Source organism: Otolemur garnettii, unplaced genomic scaffold (genome assembly GCF_000181295.1).
Source record: "Otolemur garnettii isolate 467f Iridium unplaced genomic scaffold, OtoGar3 scaffold00034, whole genome shotgun sequence".
Lineage (NCBI taxonomy): Eukaryota > Metazoa > Chordata > Mammalia > Primates > Galagidae > Otolemur > Otolemur garnettii.
Window position 1 is genome coordinate 8,215,902 of NW_003852429.1, and position 19,470 is coordinate 8,235,371.

Genomic DNA, 19,470 nt, shown 5'->3' on the forward strand with positions numbered 1-19,470 from the left:
CTCCTAACAAGCATGAGAGAGCTCGCAAGATGACAGGATTGGTGAATTGATAGTCTCTACACCTGTGGTGTTGAGAGGCACGAGATCAGCCTTATATTAGGCTGGAGGAAAAGACAGTCGGGTGCCTGCGCATTCTATCACGGATCCACTTACACTGACTCTGTCACTTCTCCTGCCTGCAGAACAGCACAGTGTCCGTCTGCTGAAGATCACTAAGCTCTGCTAAAGACTAAGATCTGTCTTTCTAAGAAGACTGCTTACTCTCTCAAAGACTCACTCTTCTGCTAAAGTAAATAGCCCTCAGGCACCTAAGAGCAATTGTTCCTGAGATAACAGCACAGCAGTGGTCACCAGCTAGATAGGCTGGGGCTAGAGACCAATCAGTCTCAGGCCCTGATAAGCGGCATCCACAAAGGGACCCGACATTGGCGCCTGAGATGACTAGACAGAGTGGCTACAAAGATGCTGATGGTCTGTGCAGATGCATGGCCATAGCCTTTCACTCTACACTTGTCAAGAACAAGGACAAGTAGGGCTGACATGGGCCATATACTGAGAATTTGTTATGTGCCAGGCACTGTGCTAGGTGCTGGCATGATTCCACATAGAGTGTGCCACCTAATGCTCATCATAATTCAAGGCAGACGGTGATGGAGGCTCAGAGAAGGTAGGTAATTCCCCATGTACAGCCTAAAGCAGCAAGGATGCACGGGAGTTTGAATGGAGTGCATCTGATTCTAGAGGCCATTTTTGTCCTGTTAGACCAGTAACACTAATGGGTCAGGAAGTTTCCATCTTTGAGGGACTCTGAGTTTAGATTCCAGAGGAACTGACTGGCTACTTGAGGCTGTTTCAATCTGGAAAGAGGAGCATGCAGGGAGCCAAGTAAACACAGGGGAGCCTGGTGGGATCCTCATGCGGGTACTTGCAGCCACCCCAGCACGCAGGGGTAGAACGCTCAGGTTGCTGGCCAAGGAGAATGGAAAGACAGACCTAAGCTCTGTAAAAAGGCAGGAGACACAGGATGGCCAGAGAGAGGAAGGGCCCTGTGTGTGTTGGGGGGGGGGGGCAGACACTCCTTAAATATGGTATAAATGGGAGGACAGAGGGGCTAAGGCTATACACCTATTTCCGGTTGTTTATGCAGTAACTATGCCTGAGGCAATTTCTCCCCACTTGCTACCACACATAAAAATCAATTCTAGATAGATTTTTAGATTTAAATATGAAAACTTAAATAATGCTGCTTTTATAAAAAATATAGGAGAATATCTTCATGAACTTGGGGAGAGGAGATTTCTTAAATGGGATACACATTTACAAAAGTTCTAATTCTAAAGAAAAAAATTGATAACTTGAAGGCAACTTGGAGGGAAAAAAAAGAGGTATTTTGAAGGGGCAATTGCATGTTTAAAATATGTGTATGACTTTCCAAAGGGCTAACTAGAATAACTCTCACTTGGCTTCAAAATTTCTTATATATATGTCTTCAAAAAGCAGTTACGTTATATTAATCATATTCAATATTTGAAATTTAAAATATTTGTAAGAAAACTTAAAAAACAGATAAAACAGGGGCGGCGCCTGTGGCTCAAAGGAGTAGGGCACCAGCCCCATATGGTGGAGATAGCGGGTTCAAACCCAGCCCCTGCCAAAAAAAAAAAAAAAGAAAAAAGAAAAAACAGAATTATAATCCTGGTTAAAATTCCTTACCAAGAAGCAAAATTTAGAACTTTTGGCTTAAATGGGAAGCATTTCAACTTAATAACCCAAATTATCAGAATAATTGCCCTGTGCTTTTGCATTTGGTCATCATTCAAGGATAATCTTGTCTGGATGTCTTTTTTTAAACATCTTTTTTAATACATTAATAGAAAAGTAAAATCACCCAGTCCTTAAGCACTTAAAGGATAAGTAGGAAATTCCTACCACCTGAGTCAGGCTGCTGATGCTGCTAAAATGAAGTTTGATATAAAACAGACACAATTTCCCAGCAGAAAGACCTTCCATTGGAGGTTTAACATACACCTACTGCCACTAGTACAGGCAGCATGAGAGGCCTTACAGTTCCCAAACGTGGCATTTTGTTTTCAAAATTCATCTTAATTCAATCACCTTAATGAAGCTCACAGCACACCTTCAACTTTGTTGTAGGGAAAATGAGATAAGATATTTGACCAAGAACTGTGACATATACCACGGGACTGGCTACGTCGCAAAGATGAGCTGACAGACTGAAACTGACATCTCCAAAAGCCCTAAATGGTCCAGACAGAGCATTCATAGTTCTGCTCACTCCCAGTAAAAAACGTGGTTGTCAAACCCTTAATGAGCAATACGATACCATGATACCACCACTCCCATCAGAAAATGGAAGTTAATGCAGGACTGTCGTGCACACTCTAAACAAAAGAAATGCACGGATCTCTAATAATACAGGGTAGACATAAAGTTTGTGTGCAGTTTAAAATAGTTTAACAGTGTAAATCTGCACACAAACTTTATGGACACCCTGTATATTTCCTAATTCCAGAGACTGACAAATACAGTTAAGCAAGTTGCCTGTCAGTGTGTTGGGCAAATGGATTTTTTTAAAAAAATCAAAAGCTACTTCATTAACACACTTCTATCTCCTTAAGACAGAAGGTCAGAGTTTAATACAAATGAAAAAAAAGGCCTGTTCACATATTAGAATTTGTTTTCTAGAATAAAATAATTAACAAAACTATTTCCACAATGAGTCTCTTACTTGACTCTTATTTCTATTTAGTAAATTAGTATGCATTTCAAACAAGGAAGAAAATCCTTTAAAATCTTGGGATCAATATAATTAAAAAAAATAAACCAAATACCAGAACAAGGAAAGCAAAACAGAAATCTTCATTTTTTTACCTACCATCAGACATGCTTTTTAAGATGTAGAGGAAACACATCAGCAGGCTCTTAATTTCAGACTGGTCAAGTTTGTCACAGCGAACCACAGAATTTCCCAAAGTGCTACTTTGTTGATGCTGAAAAGGAAATACAGGTGATCTTTCTATTTCCTTAGTGGAAAAAATTGTTTTGTTTCCCTTTTCTACCTTGGAAGAGAAAGATTCTTCGAATTGAGTCAGATCACGCAAATTGGAAGGTGGTTTGCTGACAGCTAACCTCCAGGCACACCTCCACCTGAATGTAACATACACGGAGGCCTCTCCACAGAGGCTCTGGCTTGTCCCCTCTGCATACCCTACCAGGGGACAAGCTGGGAGGCACAAACCTTTCACACTGGATAACCATAGTTTCAGTTATGCTGAGTGCCAAGTAAAACCTCATGCAAAAAAGTATGTATGCTAAGATCAAACACAAAAAAGACGACTCAGAGGATACCACACAACCAACCATCTCTTCAGGGAAAGGGCAGTGGCTAAACAGCAAGTAAAGCCTGTGGTGCTGCTGTGTATCAGCCTCCAAGTGCGCTTCGCTGGGGGACAGAAGGGGCACGTGCTTGACAGGAACAAGCAAGGACACCTCCACACAGCATCACCAAAGACTCTAAACTGATGAGGCCATGCCGTCACTAGCTGAGCTCGACAACACTGCAAACGCCAGAAAGCTTGGGGCAAAGGGGAGGGCAGTTTTGCCACTAGGCAGCACATAAAAAGATAAATAAATAAAACAAGAATCTCACACCTCAGGATTACAAACACAGGAGATTTAACCCCCCGTCCCCCCAAGTTAAGTTTCCAAGTTAAATCAGGAATTTTTTTTGCCAAATTATCAAAGAAAAATGATCAGTAAAAAGGATGTTTCATTCAAAGTCTTGTTGGCCAATTGAAAAATATAGGGTTAATGAATAAGAAATGCAAATATTTTTATTTAAAAAAGAACACAGGTGCAGTGAGTGGCAAGACTGGTACGGAAGATCACCTCGCCTGCCCCTTTGCCTGGAGGCACTAGGAGAAGTCAGTACTTCTGGAAGGGGAAGGGGAGGTGCAGCGTGCAAGGTTTCCTCTGGCAGAGGCGGGACTGTTAAAAGGGAAAAGTCCACGGTGACCCGATGCTTCCTGGCTGACTGGCAGCTCTCCTCCTCCTCTCCAGCATCGCGTATGACACAAGCAGAGTGCCTTCGGAGCAGCTTCTCCCTCTATGCACACGAAGGCATGTTAGGGTCAAGGGAAAAGTTCAACAGGTCACGACACACCCCTGCACTGAGCTGCGCATGCCTTGACAGAACTACCGTTAAGGATAATCATGTTTGTGCTAGCTGTGGAATGTGACAAGATTCCACACTTGATGCTGAGGGGAATGTTTTCCAGATGCTTGCTGAGAACCAGGAATACATCCCTAAATGGTTCATCTGGTTATTGGAACAGGTGCTGGCCTATAACTTAAAGTAACTTATAAAAATTGTGCCCAAGGTGACACCAATCTACATGGTTTCAGGTTGAAACTGAGCTGTATCCTTACCCACAAACTTCCAAATTATCTGAGCCTTTAGAAACTTCAAGAAAAAGGTGAAGTAGAAGGGGGAAGTGAACAGAGTGATTTCAGAGGAAGCCTTATCTCTGCATCATCTCTATGGTCAGTAATTCTTTCCTGGAGCTGGCTGCAGAGACATGCGGAGCTCATGTTCTCTGGAGTGAATGTGACAAGGAGTCTAAGTGGGTGGCATTTGATTCCTTATCTGCCTGACCTGCCAGGACCATTAGCCAATAGTGCTCCACTGTAAATACCAGGGGTCCTCAAACTTTTTAAACAAGGGGCCAGTTCACTGTCCCTCAGACCATTGGAGGGCCAGACTGCGGGCCTCCGGAGGAGTTGGCTGCTAAGCAGGACAGGCAGTGGCGGAAAAACACCTGGTGAGCCGGATAAATGTCCTAGGTGGGCTGCATGTGGCCTGTGGGCCATAGTTTGAGGATGCCTGGTAAACACAGCCCTTGTCTGAAATCCTGGAAATGGGAATCAGAGAGTTTCAAGAAATGGGTCCCAACTTTAGATAAAGCTCTGATCATCTACCCAAGGTTGGTGGAGTCATTTACAAAAAACAAAAGGTCACACTTAACAAGGTACTACAACATAAAGCAAGTTAGTCCACAGTAGAGGGCTAAATCCATTAATTACAAGAAACATTTGTGTTATGTGAAAAGAAATTACCTTATCCAGAGAATTGCTCTTCTCACTATTTCTCTCTGGAAGGCTGTTACCCGAATCAGTGCTTATGAGAGACCCTCTTGAGTCGGCATTTCTCACGCTGTTGATGTTTGGAGTTGAGGTCGTATACGGAGAAGCTAAACAGAAATTATGCCAAGACCAAAGTTATGCTGAGACAGACCAAAATAAAGGTAAGTACTGGCCTTTAAGGGAAACTGCTTTTATGGCATTTATTTTTTCTGTTAGGAAGTTGGCTGAAAAGTTGCAGTCAATTACTTTACTTTATGATGAGATACAGGGAAACTGGGACTAGAACATTAAGATAGAATAGCAATTCATTTATTGGAAACTGCCTTTCACTCCTGAGACTAGAAGGGCATGCACTGTTTCACAATGAGATAGAATGAAGACTTTAAAAGAATTAACAGGTAAATCCAACTTTTACAACTATTAAATAAAAAATTAAATCTTACAACAAATGTGCGTATTCAAACTCTAAGCTGAGGTGTCCCAGTAAACTCTGAGGGTTATCATGGGATATTTTGTATTTTCAAGGGAAACCCAATGATACTTGACAATGGCCAGAAACTGCAGTTTCAGACTTAGTGTTATATTCTTCTTGATGATGTTTTATCTTTATGAAGCTGGGTATCTATGGTAAAAAGTGCTGGGTGAAAATCAACGTGGAGCAGGAAATGAGGAAGATGGTGGACACTCTGATTCCAAAGTATGAGACAGTGTGAGGGTCTAAAAGGCATGTATACACATACCCATTAGCAATAATAGTTCTGGTTATTAAAAATGAAATAAAATTTTTTAAAAATTTAATGTTTTTCCAAATGCCTACGAAGTTGTTAGGATATAAACACTTGGTATTTGGCCATAAGAACCTAATAAACAGAACTATTAGGTGTTAGTTTTGGCCTGGGGGCACCATGAAAAAATAAGGATGCTGTGAACACTGAACAGGCGGGACTCTCTGCTATAAACTGTTATGGGCAAAAAGGAAATAGGATTTGGAAATAAAATTTGTGATGTTCATAAAAAAATAGCATTTGAAGGCAGAAATTAGTCCCAACCTTGGTGCTTTTTTTTTTTTTTTTCCAGTTTTCGACCAGGGCCGGGTTTGAACCTACCACCTCTGGTATGTGGGGCTGGCACCCTACTCCTTGAACTATAGGCACTGCCCCAACCTTGGTACTTTTTAAAGATAAGAGATAAGTGACTTCCCGCTTTAGGTAAAATTTTAAGTTAATCGTGTAATTCAAAATGGTTCTTTGGAGGTGTTCATTCTGTGCTGAACCAAAGGGAATGCTTCCAGCAGAAAGGCCTGGCTGGTTTCACAGATGGCAGGAGGGGATTTTGGTAATCTGCAGGGCAGATAGAAGCACATCCTCCCAGACCCAAGCTGAAGATGCTGCTACATACCACCTCACGACAGGCTGATCATTTTCAGATTTCACTAGGCAAGTGAGCTACTAAGGACTGAGGTATTTCTAAGTTAAAATAAATAAATAAATAAGTATAGCTGGTCCCTCATTTGCACCAAAATTATTTTTGTAAGTCACTCAGGTGTACTTTTAAATTTGCTGGATAAAGGCACAAATCAATCATTTCTTAGGCAATATCAAGATGGTTTCATCTAAAAAGGAAGACCTGCAGCCCCAACATTGTAAGTCCTAGCAAACACTCAGATAAACATACTGCTATCCCTGACATGGAGTCAGTGTGTTAAGACCGAGAAAGGAAGGGCCAGAGGAATTCAAAAACATAAGTGAAGTCTGGAACACATAGACCCCTCCCCGTCCCACGATAGAAACAGTGTGAATGTCCTAAAGAACAGGTGAAAACCCTATAGAGCAGTGGTTCTCAACCTAATGCTATGACCCTTTAATACAGTTTGTGACCCACAGGTTGAGAACCACTGCTATAAAGAAATATGAGCCTTTTTCTGTACTGAGAAAGCAAACATACACTGTGACCAAATTACAATTCTAATATAACTATCTTTCATATTTAACGTCAACACAGAACTCAAGAGAAAGAGTTCAAGAGAAAGAGGTCCTTAATGAAGAAGAATATGACCATTAATTCTCAAGGTTTTAGGCTTGATTCTAGAACTAGAGTCCTAATTTAAGGCAAACAAACAGAAATGTGATATATCAAATCAGTGTGTTTGCTCCTGGTCTGTATGTATCTATAGTTAATACCCTGGTCCAGTGCACAGCTTTCAAAGACCTTAAACAACATGTGAGTAAAATGGAAAGTTTAGTTCATCCCTACCCCTTGGTCCCAACAGCCTGATGTGATATGCTGAGGAGGTGAAAAAGGGAACACTGAACCTTGGGGGGTATGTCTTTCACAATGAATGTAACCTGAGTCCAGACACTGAATCAGTTTTAGAAATTCCCATGAACCATGCTCCCAAGACGTGTGAATAACTGTGAGAACACATCCTCAACATGGATGGGAACAGGACTTCTTGTAAGCAGAGCTGTAAGGAGAAAGTCTGCTTGAGAAGGACAAGCACAAGGGCTAAAGTTGGTTGGAAACTCCCAGACCATCAGAGAAGAGCTGCTAAAGCCACCAGAACAAAACCAGTAAACCCAGTGAAAAGGTGAGGTGTCTCTAGAAGGCGCTCCTAAAAGGGAATAAGAACTTAAGTCTTCAAGATAAGAAATGTAGATAATGCCTGAGTACAAATAAACCTATCGTGGTGAATTCTTATGAAAAGTGAATTTGGATCTTGAAATTCAAGAAAGAGTGAAAAGGGATTAAATTAGTCTTGAGTACTTTTCATAACTGCACCATGAACACAGAGCAACTGAAGGCTGTCATGCTAATGGTGCTCAATGACTCCACTCTAAGTGCTCAAGAAATCCAAATCCTGACAAGGTGAATTCTGAATCAAAGAATGGCCAAATGAGTCAAAACAGAAGAAGCATTTGAGGCTTCTTTGGAAATAGCAAACTATAGTGGAGTTCTGACTCTTCCAAGTCCACTCTCTGCCCAGCACCATACATGTCGTCTCAGCTCTTCATCTCTTTGTTTTGGAGATGTGGGTATGGAGGGTGAAGAGGATAGACAAGACCCTGCCACAGCAACTGGTAAATGGTCAAGTTGAGCTCCAAAGCCACATCTGTCTGACTTTAAAGCTACTGCCATGAACTGCCACAGAGCAAACTCTCCAAGGAAGGTCCCTTTTCCACATCTGCAGTAGGGGAGGCAGAGGGATGAAGGCCCAGAATGAAGGCAAATGGAAACTCCTGCCAGCAGCCGACATCTGCTGAGCATTCCCTGTGCACCCGGCTCTCCTCCAAACATTACACATGATATTTAATCTTTATCTCACCAAATGAAGGGATTATAAGTATGAAAAATACACATAAATAAGATTAACGACTGGTATTAGCACTGTTAAATAAATGCGGGCATTCATGAGGGCTGATTTTAAATTGTCTCCAGTTTTGCCACCTACATGAAATGGCATGTTAATACCACCACCACCACCACATGAAGTTAAGGACATAAAATCACAATGCATCACAGCTCTGCAAATTAATTAGGTCAAAGGACTGCCCTTCCTTAATGAGCCCATTAGTGGATAGTCTAACCACTAGTGATAGTATTAACAGAATGCTTCAGTCACTCAAAGTGAAGTAAAAATAGGTAGAAATAAAGACAGAGGAAGTCTGTGAACATCTGTGACAGTATATATTTTTGTGACACTATCTTTAAGAAGGAGCTAGCACAGGGGCTCAATTAGAGTAACTAACAGGTTCAGTTTCTCAGGTATTTTCTTCTGAAGGAAACACTATTTGAATCTTGACTTATGTTGTCTGTTTTCCTCCCCGTGGGAAGCTGTTTTTTCATTATTTCAGATAGAAAAAATATTGCAAGATAGAAGACTTTTGAAAACCAATTTTAAGATAAAATTCTAGCCACAAACCAGTATTTCCTTCAGGAAGTACTATATGTCACATTTCATCTAAATCACTAACACTACAAATAAATCCTCCCTTCCCAACACCTGCAAAAATACTCCTTTTCTAACAGCATAAACATTCCCATTAAGATTTAAAATGGCAAATCAACTTAAAAAGCATTAAACAAAAAGTAAACAGCACTAGCAAGTGATTAAATGTGCTATCTTCAGGACTCATAAGCATTTTGGGATGGATATTTCGGTATATGATTACGGGATTTCAGTTGTTAAGTATCACAACCAGGAAAAGAATATTCAAGGCAGAAACTCAGACTTCGAAGTCCAAGTTTGCAAATGTGTGGTGTTGATGAACTATGGAATTATTGGATTAAAGACACATTTTAGAGTGACACTGGAGAGAGGACAAGAGCACTGTGCATTACCGATGCCAGAGATGGCACCCAAGAGGTCCTTGTGCAGGCTGTTATCCAACGTGCTTCCTTTCTGCGGCGTCACCAGTGGATTCACAGCTGGTAAAGCGAGGGATTCATCCTTCCCAGTCTGTCAAAGGGAGGAAGAGAAGAAATAATCAAAGATGACTAAAATAAGACTCTTTAATCACTGTTGGAAGTGTGAGGGCCAAGGGCATGAATGAGGCGGAACAGCATGATGTGCTCAACATGCCAGAGTGGGAGAAGAGCCATGTGGCATGGGCAAGGGACTAAAGGAGGACGGGACAGAGGTGGCAGTGGCTTGGGATGTGGAGCTGGGGGGACAGAGAAATTAGGTTCCACATGGTCACTGTCTCTTCCTCTTGGCACTTCTAGCACCTTTCCCTCTCCAGAGCTCAGACACCTTGCATTTCCTTAGATTATTTTGGCATTTTTTTCCCTCAGAGAAAGCCTCCTCTGCTCCCTCTAAGTGGAAGTCTGGCTTTTCTCTCACATTAGAAATCTTTTCAAATGAGCAACAGGGAATCCCAACAGCAGCAATGGCAGTCGCTAGACGTCTGGAGTGTCATGAGTCTCCTCACACTTTAGAGTGGAGGAATCGTTCATTTTGAAGTTAAATCAAAAAGGGTAAAAGCCAAAGAAAGATCATAAATTGTGTTCATTTTTCTCAGGATTGAAACAGTACAGGGAGATCACATGCCCTGAATTAGTGACTCCAGTTAGAAAAGCAGAGGGTTAAAGAATACACGTGTGAGACTCAACGTGTGGGGTGAGATCCACAAGGTGCATTTAGGGTAGAGAACAGCAGCACGTACACACACACTACAGACATGGCTCATCTAACCTGATTTAGGAATGTGTTAGAAGGTGAAGAGGTAGGCAGTGTAAAAAATGGAACAATTCATCACTGTGGTGGGGAAAGGGACAGAAGCATGCATGGAACTCCCCCCAAATATACACCATAATGACAAAGTGGAAAGATCAACCACCAAGCCACTTCATGACTCCTGGATAAAAGGGAAAGGGAAACTCCTGAACTGGTAATATCTGTCCAAATTAATTGCAGATATATCCCTCTGAGGCCAAGAAAAAGAGCTTAGAATGAGAAAGACTGCAGGTTTTTTTAGATGGTAAATGCTTATAAACTTTAATAATTAAAATTGTTATAGGTTAATATTTAAAAAGCTTTTTCTAATTGAAAAAGAAATGTAACAAGAAATTTGACAGCAAACATCCTTTGAAAAAGCTGAATTATGAGATGATCCCAAGAATCCTTTTTAAGTAACAAGACAAATTAACATGTATCAAAGACTGAATAAAAGATCAAATGATCTCTAGCCATAAGTTTTGAGACACTGGTAATTCCTCCAGTCAACTTATTCTCCCACACATATTTAAAAGCCTGCACAAAGACAATGTAGATGCAGGAGGTCACTTCGTGGAGGCAGGGCTTCCTGTCCTTCACCTTGGTACCACTGACATCAAGCCTCACATTCATTCATTGAGACTGAGTCTCACTCTGTTACCCTGGTAGAAGGCCATGGCATCATCATAACTCATAGCAACCTCAATCTTTTGGGCTTCAGCATCCTCTTGCTTCAGTCTCCTGAGGAGCTGGGACTACAGGTGTGCACCAACATACCCGGCTAGTAGCCTTACTAATTCTACAATCAGAGAGAATGGTAGCCCTCAGGTGGCTTCTGAGACGGCAGAGAACGTTACCACCAGGCCTGGGGTTACCATGAGCTCTTATAGGACACAGGTTACAACTACACCATGTTTTCTGTCTATCCCCCCATGAATTTTTGCTGAATACAAAAATGGAAGTTTTAAGGCCTTATGGGGCATCAGGAGGGCAGGAGTTTCATACTGATTTTTACTAAGAGTTGAAGGTTTACTGATTGACCCCATCTTAGCCAGAAATGGAATTCACCAGGAGCATTGTGGAATATATGGTTTTACTGGCAAAATAAAGGGGGATGTGTATGGGTTAAGGGGTGTCCCCCTAAAACTCATGTCCACCTAGAACCTCAGGAGGACCTCATTTGGAAATAGGATCTCTCCAGATGTAATTATGATGAAAGTGAAGATGAGATCATACTAGGTGGGCCCTAAATCTAATCACTGGTGTCCTCACAAGAAGAGGGGAAGGTGCACAGAGACACAGACTTGGCCGAGGGAGAGCACAGGGGCCACGGTGATACAGGGGCAAGCCTGAGAGCACTAAGGATGGCCAGCACCAGCAGAATCTGGGAAAGAAGTACGGAACAGACTCTTCTCCTAGAGCAGCGGTTCTCAACTTGTGGGTTGCAACCCACAGGAACTATATTAAGGGCCATAGCATTAGGAAGGTTGAGAACCACTGTTTTAGAGCTTCCAGGAGAAGCCAGCACTGCTGACAACTTGATGGTGGACTTCTGGCCTCCTGACTGTGACAGAATAGATTTCTTCTGTGTTCCGACTGCCCTAGGACCCGATACTGGCCATGACTATGACCACGTTTACATACACTGCCTGGGTTGACAGGGAAGGGCGACACCTCTCTCACGTTGATCCGCTGGACGTTTTCAATCAGCAGCCCGAACAGAGGCAGATAGAGAGTGGCTATCCTTGCCTGGTGGCTCTGAAAGGAAGGTACACAGGGTAAGTTTGTGCTATAGTTCAGAGAGCTTGATGACAGCTGAAGTTGGCACTGGGTACCTTCCTTTGCTTGCAGCCTTCCTATAAAGACAGATATTTGATGTTATTCTCCAAATAGAAAAAAAACTCTTTTTTGTTACCCCGAACTTTTTAGTTGGTTACTTTCTTTATACTCCTTAAGATAAAGGACTTTATCAATGCCCATTTCCTGCCATTGGGGCCCACTCACCCTGGAAGCATATCTGTCATCAAAAGAATGCTTTATAAGCAGGTTCTTGAGCACACTGATGGCGATCAAACGGACCTCCCGGAACTCCTGGAGGGCAGTCCCCACCTCTCTCAATAACAGTCCCACCAAAAAGTGGTTTCTGCAGAACTCGTCTGTTAACGAGTAGTCAAGCTGAAGGTCTGAAATGAGGACAGAAGCAACTTTAGTGGGACAATGTAGCACCCTTTGAATGACATGAAAACTAAACCCACCCTCAGCATTCAGCCCACCCTGTACATGTCGACAGATGATGACACTTCAAAGGGGTGAGAACTGATTGTAAACATGTTGCTATACTTCTTAACACACTAAACACTTAAATGGAAACCAAATTTAAATACAAATAATTACACTAGATTTTGATTTTGGAACATATTACATCCTACATAATTAAATCAGTAAATAGTTTTAAGTAATGATTTTTAGAATAGAGAATAGCATATGGTATATTACAAATATAAGTTTGTTACTGACAAAGTAAAAAAATAAAGATATACTCATTCAAAGAATTATTTAAGAGTAATTTGAGCATAACAAACATGTAATTAAGCAAAGAATGAAATTTTCGTTACTACCTGAGTTCATTTATCCATTGCCTGATCATTACTGATCTTATATTCACATTAAAACCTGATATGTTTAAGATAAATGAATTAACAGATATAACCTTTTTATTCTGTTATCCCTAAGTAAAAACTTATTTAATGCAGTATTTCCTAAAATGTCCTTTTAATACTTCCACACCTCTAAAAACAAAAAAGGAATATAAACTACAACTAAAATGGACAAACCACCAAAACCAACAAGTAAATTATCAACAAGCTAAATGACAAAATGAAAAGCTGTCCTGAAAAAGAGACGGAAGCAAACAGGACTCTTCTGGGGGTAATAAGAGCAGCTAAACATCAGTCTAAAGCTGAAATACACAGTTCAGGAAGCCGAAGCTAGATTTGAATTGTTAGACTGACTCCATTCTTAAAGGCCATCTATACACCACTCCTGTGACTTTCATCCCATATCAACTAGTTACATCTAAATGCACCCAAAACACTGACCCAAGTTCTATGAAATCTTTAGGAGAAGAAGGGAAAGAACATCCATTTTTCTAGCATAATTATGTTCACTGTTGGTGATCATTATGCCCAGTTTATTCAAACTATAGTTAACAGCTTAAATTCACATAAGTCTCTTAGAAGAAAATGACTTTAAGTGTGTGTGTGCTCACACACCTGTGCTTGTACGCATGTGTGTGTGCTTGTATGCAAGCGTAAGTGCATGAAAGCGCGTTCTTATCCTCTCTCCTCTCTCCAGGGAGAGGAAGTGAGAAGGAGAGATAAAAATCATTTATTCTTCTCAGGGCAGTAAGGCAAATTATGACCTGTACCCACCCGTCCAGGGCAGCCCTTCTTGCTACCAAATACCTTGGAAGTCTCCTGAGAGCTCACAGGGGTCTTTTGGGGAACTGTGGGATCTCCACTGCACTCAGTTCTAAGGATGAATGATTTGGCCTGGCCACGTCACAGGGGAAGAAGGGCATTAGCACACACTGACTATGCAGCCCTGCCAATAAACCGTTGCCCTCAGCTCTTCAGGTGAAAAGGTGAAAGGAAAAAAGTCACAGTCCCCAAGTACAGGTGACTGTGAGGTGAGAGATGCTGCTAGGATCTGAGGGCAATTAATTCCACTTGGGGAGCTAGATGAGGAGAATGCAGGAGGCCCCACATAGGAGATATAGTGTGTCTGGGCTGCAGAAGAAGATGAGGGTTCCCCAGGGAGGGGACCACTGAGGTGAAGGATCCATGGAGCAGGCATGCCACATTTGAGGAGCTAGGAGTTAAGTGGGCATGTCTGCAGCGTGGAGAGCAAGGTAGGAGGGTTAGATCCAGAGTTTGCTGATGTGCTCAAAACTCAGCATAACCTGCTCCCTTCCAGCTATTACCTGGCTGCCCTATCGCAAATGGTTCCCCTTTCCCTGTCTTAATTTAGCATTTACCAGTCTCTAAGACTCTACATATTTCACTTATGTAGACTAGCCAAGGACTTTCATGCAGGTTGCCCACAACTGTAACTTGCAGTTGGACAACATTTGCAGTAAACATTTGTTGGATGCATGAAGGCCAACTCCAGGGCTACAACTCTTCTTGCTTCTTAAAAGGTACTATCCATAGGTCTGTTTTAGTGGAAGCTATTTGTCTTTGAATACATTTGTGTGTTTCTCTCTGAATTTCAGAGGTGGTTGGTTGATTCAGGTGTCATTAACAGTTTGCTGGCATCCTTCTACTTTTTCTTTCCTTTAGCACAAATAAACCTGAGTATATTCAAGGCACTAAATTCAATGACTATTACATGACAGACCTGACTGAGCACTGCGATTTGTTTAATCCGATTTACTCATTGAAGACAAAGAAATTTCTGCCAATTCTCAAAGAGAATACAGAACATTAATAAAGACTCAACGTGCAAACATGAAAAGCATGTGAAAAGGCCATGTAGCTTGTGATTTAGGTTACTACCTCTACGGACAATGGCTATGAAGATGACAGAACAATGCATTTTGGGCGAAGAAGCAGGGCTTTTTGTTTATTTCTGAAAGAAACACCCTAGAGTACCCAGTAACTTCAGGGGCACAAAACCAGATTCCTCCTTGGGATATCATAGCTATGACTCAGCTACAGTGAAAACAAATTCACTGGCTTATCACGAGTTTAAAAATTGATCAAAGCTACAGGAAATGCCTAACTGAATAGCACATGGAAGCGTCTGGCAATCACTTGCATTCTTTTTCTTCTAAGGGAGGAAAATGCAAGAAAGCAGCACCACACCCACACCTACCTACAGGAGTGTCAAGTGACTCCACAGTTGGTGAAAGAAAAGCTAATTCATAAGAAAAAAGGAAAGGTGAAACAAATAAAAATAAGCTATAATAAGTAAGATGGATTTTCATTGTTTAAGCAAAGGATTTTTTCAATGAAAACAAGAGTCATGCTGGCATGATCTGTAGTCTAAGTTTGCTGAAAGTAAGTTCTCCTACAACATTTTATCAGTACTTTAAAAAATGGAAATAGGAAAAATTCATCAATAAAAAAACCCTAGAATATGCTAATACGAATTATCTTTTCTTACTAAAAATAAATGGCTCTTTTTATAAACAAAAAGATGGATTACCTTGGTATCTCTGAATCCTGCCTTTTCCAAATGGCATTGGTAAATTCAAAGGAATATAATGTTCATGATTGCACACCACACGGAGAAATTCAAACTTGTATTCAAAGAGGGTCTGTAGGAAAATATGTTTACTCATAAATTAAATGCATCACAGGGATTTTTTAATACAGGATCCTAAAAAACCCATTAGAAACAACACAGCAAGTCATTAGCTTCTTAACCCTCTTGGAACTCTACACTCTGTTGCATCTTACAGATTTTAAAAGGGCTTTAGGATTTGTTTGAAAACTGAGAACACATTTCATTAAAGAATGTCCCCAACTGACTACTAGGGCATTTATTATTTATGCTCCTCCTCTTCAAAAAAGGATTTCAGGCAGCTTATCATTATAGACACACTCAATAAAAAAAAAAAAAAAAAAAGGTAAGGCAGAGCTTTAGGAAAAAATGGAGAGAAAGGCTAGATGGTTAATTCTATTCTCTTGTCTGTTAAACTATGAATCACAATTCATACACTTTCAGTTTTCTGTCTGAGGAGTCCTTTCAGGTTTTAAGAGAAAAATCAATGAGTATGTTTATTTCTCATTCTGTTTTAATATCTCACACCTATACAGGAAGTAAGTACTAGGGTTTCCAAGAGAGGAGTGAGTTGTGCCTCTGGGACGGAAAGAAAATTCTGATGAGAACTGAGAGAAATAGGTTGATTTCTAGATGTGAGTCAGAGAGATAGAAGAACAGTAGCCAACACCCACACTACCTTTGGGTCTCCAGGAGCAAAGCAGCTAATGTAGTTGTTGATCTGCTTAAAGACAAAGCCCCTGTCCATGAAGGTGAAACATCTCTGCAGGGGAAAACAAGCCACAAAGTTCAGTATTTCAGGCCCAAACATTTTGGAGAATAGAATTCAAATCCTTATTTGTTTATTTATTTATTTATTTATTTATTTTGAGACAGAGCCTCAAGCTGTCCCCCTGGGTAAAGTGCCGTGGCATCACAACTCACAGCAACCTCCAACTCCTGGGCTCAAGTGAGTCTCCTGCCTCAGCCTCCCAAGTAGCTGGGGCCACAGGTACCCACCACAATGTCTGGCTATTTTTTGGTTGCAGCCGGCATTATTGTTTGGCAGGCCCAGACTGGATTTGAACCTACCACCCTAGGTGTATGTGGCTGGCGCCTTAACCACTTGAGCCATAGGTGCCGAGCCTAAATCAGTATTTACTATAAATAAGTTTATCTTTTAGCATAAAAACATGCCATCCAGGCTTAGTGGAGCTACTTGGGAGGCAGAGGCACGAGACTCGCTTGAGCCCAGGAGTTGGAGTTTGCTGTGAGCTGTGACGCCACAGCACTTTACCCAGGGTGATAGCTTGAGGTTCTGTCTCAAAAAAAAAAAAAAAAAAAAAAAAAGACATCCACTTTGTTGGAGCACTACTCCATACTAGCCAGCTGCTTAAAAAGAATATCTTAGTCATATAATTGACACCTCCTCCCTGGAGGTCCCCACCTTGATGAAGACAGCAAGGCTATGATTTGCATTCTTAGATGCCTCTGGGTTATCTCGAAACTTCTGAGTGATGTGTGGCATCAGCATATTCACAACGGTTTCCACTGCATGATGATAGGATGCAGGGAATCTCTGGTTTCGCAGTAACTAAAAAGGATGTGAAGCAAAGATTTATTATTTTTGAACTTGCAACCATTTGAGAAGAAAATCCCATCCCATAATCTATTGTTAAAAACTCAAAAGTTCTAATCTTATTTCTCTGAAGCCAGATAAAATGAATTACTCTTCTTTGAAAGTATTGTACAAGTATTCAAACACTTCAAATAAGTACTGCAGATTAGATCCAGAATCTCACACTTGTGTGATAATGATCACCCTGAAGGTGTTTGTAAAATTAGGGTGAGTCAGCCTCTGTAAGAAACTAAAGATCCCATTTCAGGAGACTAAGTGGGGAATATAGAGGGGAAGGGGTAGGAATCTGCATCTTTACTGAGTACCTTTGATGACCTTGGGGCCTACACCTCTCAGATATCTCTTCAGAAAGCACTGGCTTATGTCTCAGCTTCAATTATTCAACTGCAAATATGCAGACTGATGATTGTAGGCGATTAGACAGTTTGGCAGCAGTCCTCTTAGAATTCACTTTGCATCATAATCTTTCCCCATCAGGAGCCTAAAAACTTACGCACTGCCTGCTTAACAGTTAGCTACTACCTATGTGTACCTTCTACGTGGCAGTACATTTTTATGTCCTTTTATTTCAACTCTTGTAAGATCCCTATAATTTTAATCCTCATTTTTATGAAGGGTCAGAGAGTTTAGGTAAATGTTAGCTTCCGCTATGCAACTAACAAAGACTTAGACCCAGGTCTACCATCCATGCAATTAAATCTAACAGCCACAAGAGTGGGGGCACATTTGCATCCCTGTTTCACAGATGAGGAAAGTGAGGCTTGGAGAAGTCAGTAAATAGTACTGATTGACCTTTAATAACCCTTTAATCCCAGTCTGATTTGCAGCTAAAAATGGGCCCCATGACCAAGCAATGGCCAATGGGCTGTAAGAGGATGTGACACACACCCTGTCCAGGCCAGGCCCCTAAAAGAAGCTGCTGGTCTTCCCTGTTCTCTTCTTATCACTGCCAGGATGATGTAGTGGTGAGCTCACCATGTGGAGGAGGGCAACCCCAGAGGCTGGGTAACTGATAGAGAGAGCCTGACTCACTGACTTTGGGGAACAAACTGCCCCACTCTCCAACTCATGGCTCATGGCTTTCCAAAAGAGAGAAAGGAACCTTTTGTCTTATTTAAGCCACTGTTACATTGGCCTGTTTTAGAGCAGTCAAACTAATATCCCAATATCAAACAAATAATATTTTATAAAACTTGGAACTAGAACTAGATACTTTTGATATAACAGCAAGCATTATTTTATTCATTCCTATTAGGAATATTTGATCATCTCTATAACAATTTCAAATCTCAAACCAGTAACAAAGTCTCTGTAAACTTACACAGACTCAAGAATCCAGTGAGGAAAGGATCAAATATTATCCTAAGAATGTAAAGTTCCCCTGCTTTGAAGCGCAGAACAGCAAATTCTCAAATTCTAAAGGGATTTGGTTCCATTTGTATAACCAATAGCTCTATATCCTGAGATGACAGCATTAACAGATAACCAACATCCAGGAGCCCAGCAGCAATCCTTTAACCATCAGCCATGACTGCTGCTTCCCAAGCTGACCACTCCTGCAAGACAGGTACCTCAACAAATGCTTGTGACCGTCAGAATGGGGATGAGCCAATGGCTGCTAAAACCATGGTAAGTGGATGAAGAACTATATCATGGGTGCACTGGGCAGACACCGTGCAAGCCTATCAATCAATATCATAACTAAGAGTGGGACACCTGGACACACATGCCTTGTAATATGAGGCAATTGTGTTGGCTGTGAAGTTTCCTTGCCGGAAAGAAAACCAAACCCGAATCAAAGTGAACCTCTAAATATAACTGTGAGGTTAAAGGAAATGCCAGGGATAGAGAACCATGTCATGTGACACCGTGAGGTTACAATCCACCAAATCTAGAATGTGGGAAATTCTGCAGGACAAATGACTTGTGTTCTTCAACAAATACACTGGATTAAAAAACAAACAAATGGAAAGCGAACAGTTTGAGAATCAAAACTTTAGAAGTACATCAAAGAAATGCAATGTGTGGACTTTTTTTTAGATCCGAACTCAGATATACCAATTGTGAAATGACATTTTTAAGACACCTGGGAAAAAAATGAATACAGATTCAGTGTTAGATAATAACAAAGACATAGTGCTCATTTTGTTTGGTGTGATAATGGTATAGTGATTATGCTTTTTTTTTTTTT

The 19,470-nt window shown here is 41.1% G+C and overlaps 1 protein-coding gene across 3 annotated transcripts in view; it reads right to left on the minus strand.

Moving 5' to 3' along the window:
• DOCK9 (dedicator of cytokinesis 9) overlaps positions 1-19,470 on the minus strand; it is a 175,143-nt gene that overhangs the window by 55,885 nt on the left and 99,788 nt on the right. For all 3 annotated transcript variants that reach the window (XM_023513093.1, XM_023513092.1, XM_023513091.1), the window contains exons 28-35: positions 17,088-17,234; positions 16,341-16,424; positions 15,584-15,695; positions 12,380-12,558; positions 12,020-12,133; positions 9,502-9,619; positions 5,137-5,270; positions 2,897-3,011 (exon numbers count right to left, since the gene is read on the minus strand). In XM_023513093.1, the coding sequence (XP_023368861.1) occupies positions 2,897-3,011; positions 5,137-5,270; positions 9,502-9,619; positions 12,020-12,133; positions 12,380-12,558; positions 15,584-15,695; positions 16,341-16,424; positions 17,088-17,234 (1,003 nt within the window). The remainder of the gene's footprint in view (positions 1-2,896; positions 3,012-5,136; positions 5,271-9,501; positions 9,620-12,019; positions 12,134-12,379; positions 12,559-15,583; positions 15,696-16,340; positions 16,425-17,087; positions 17,235-19,470) is intronic.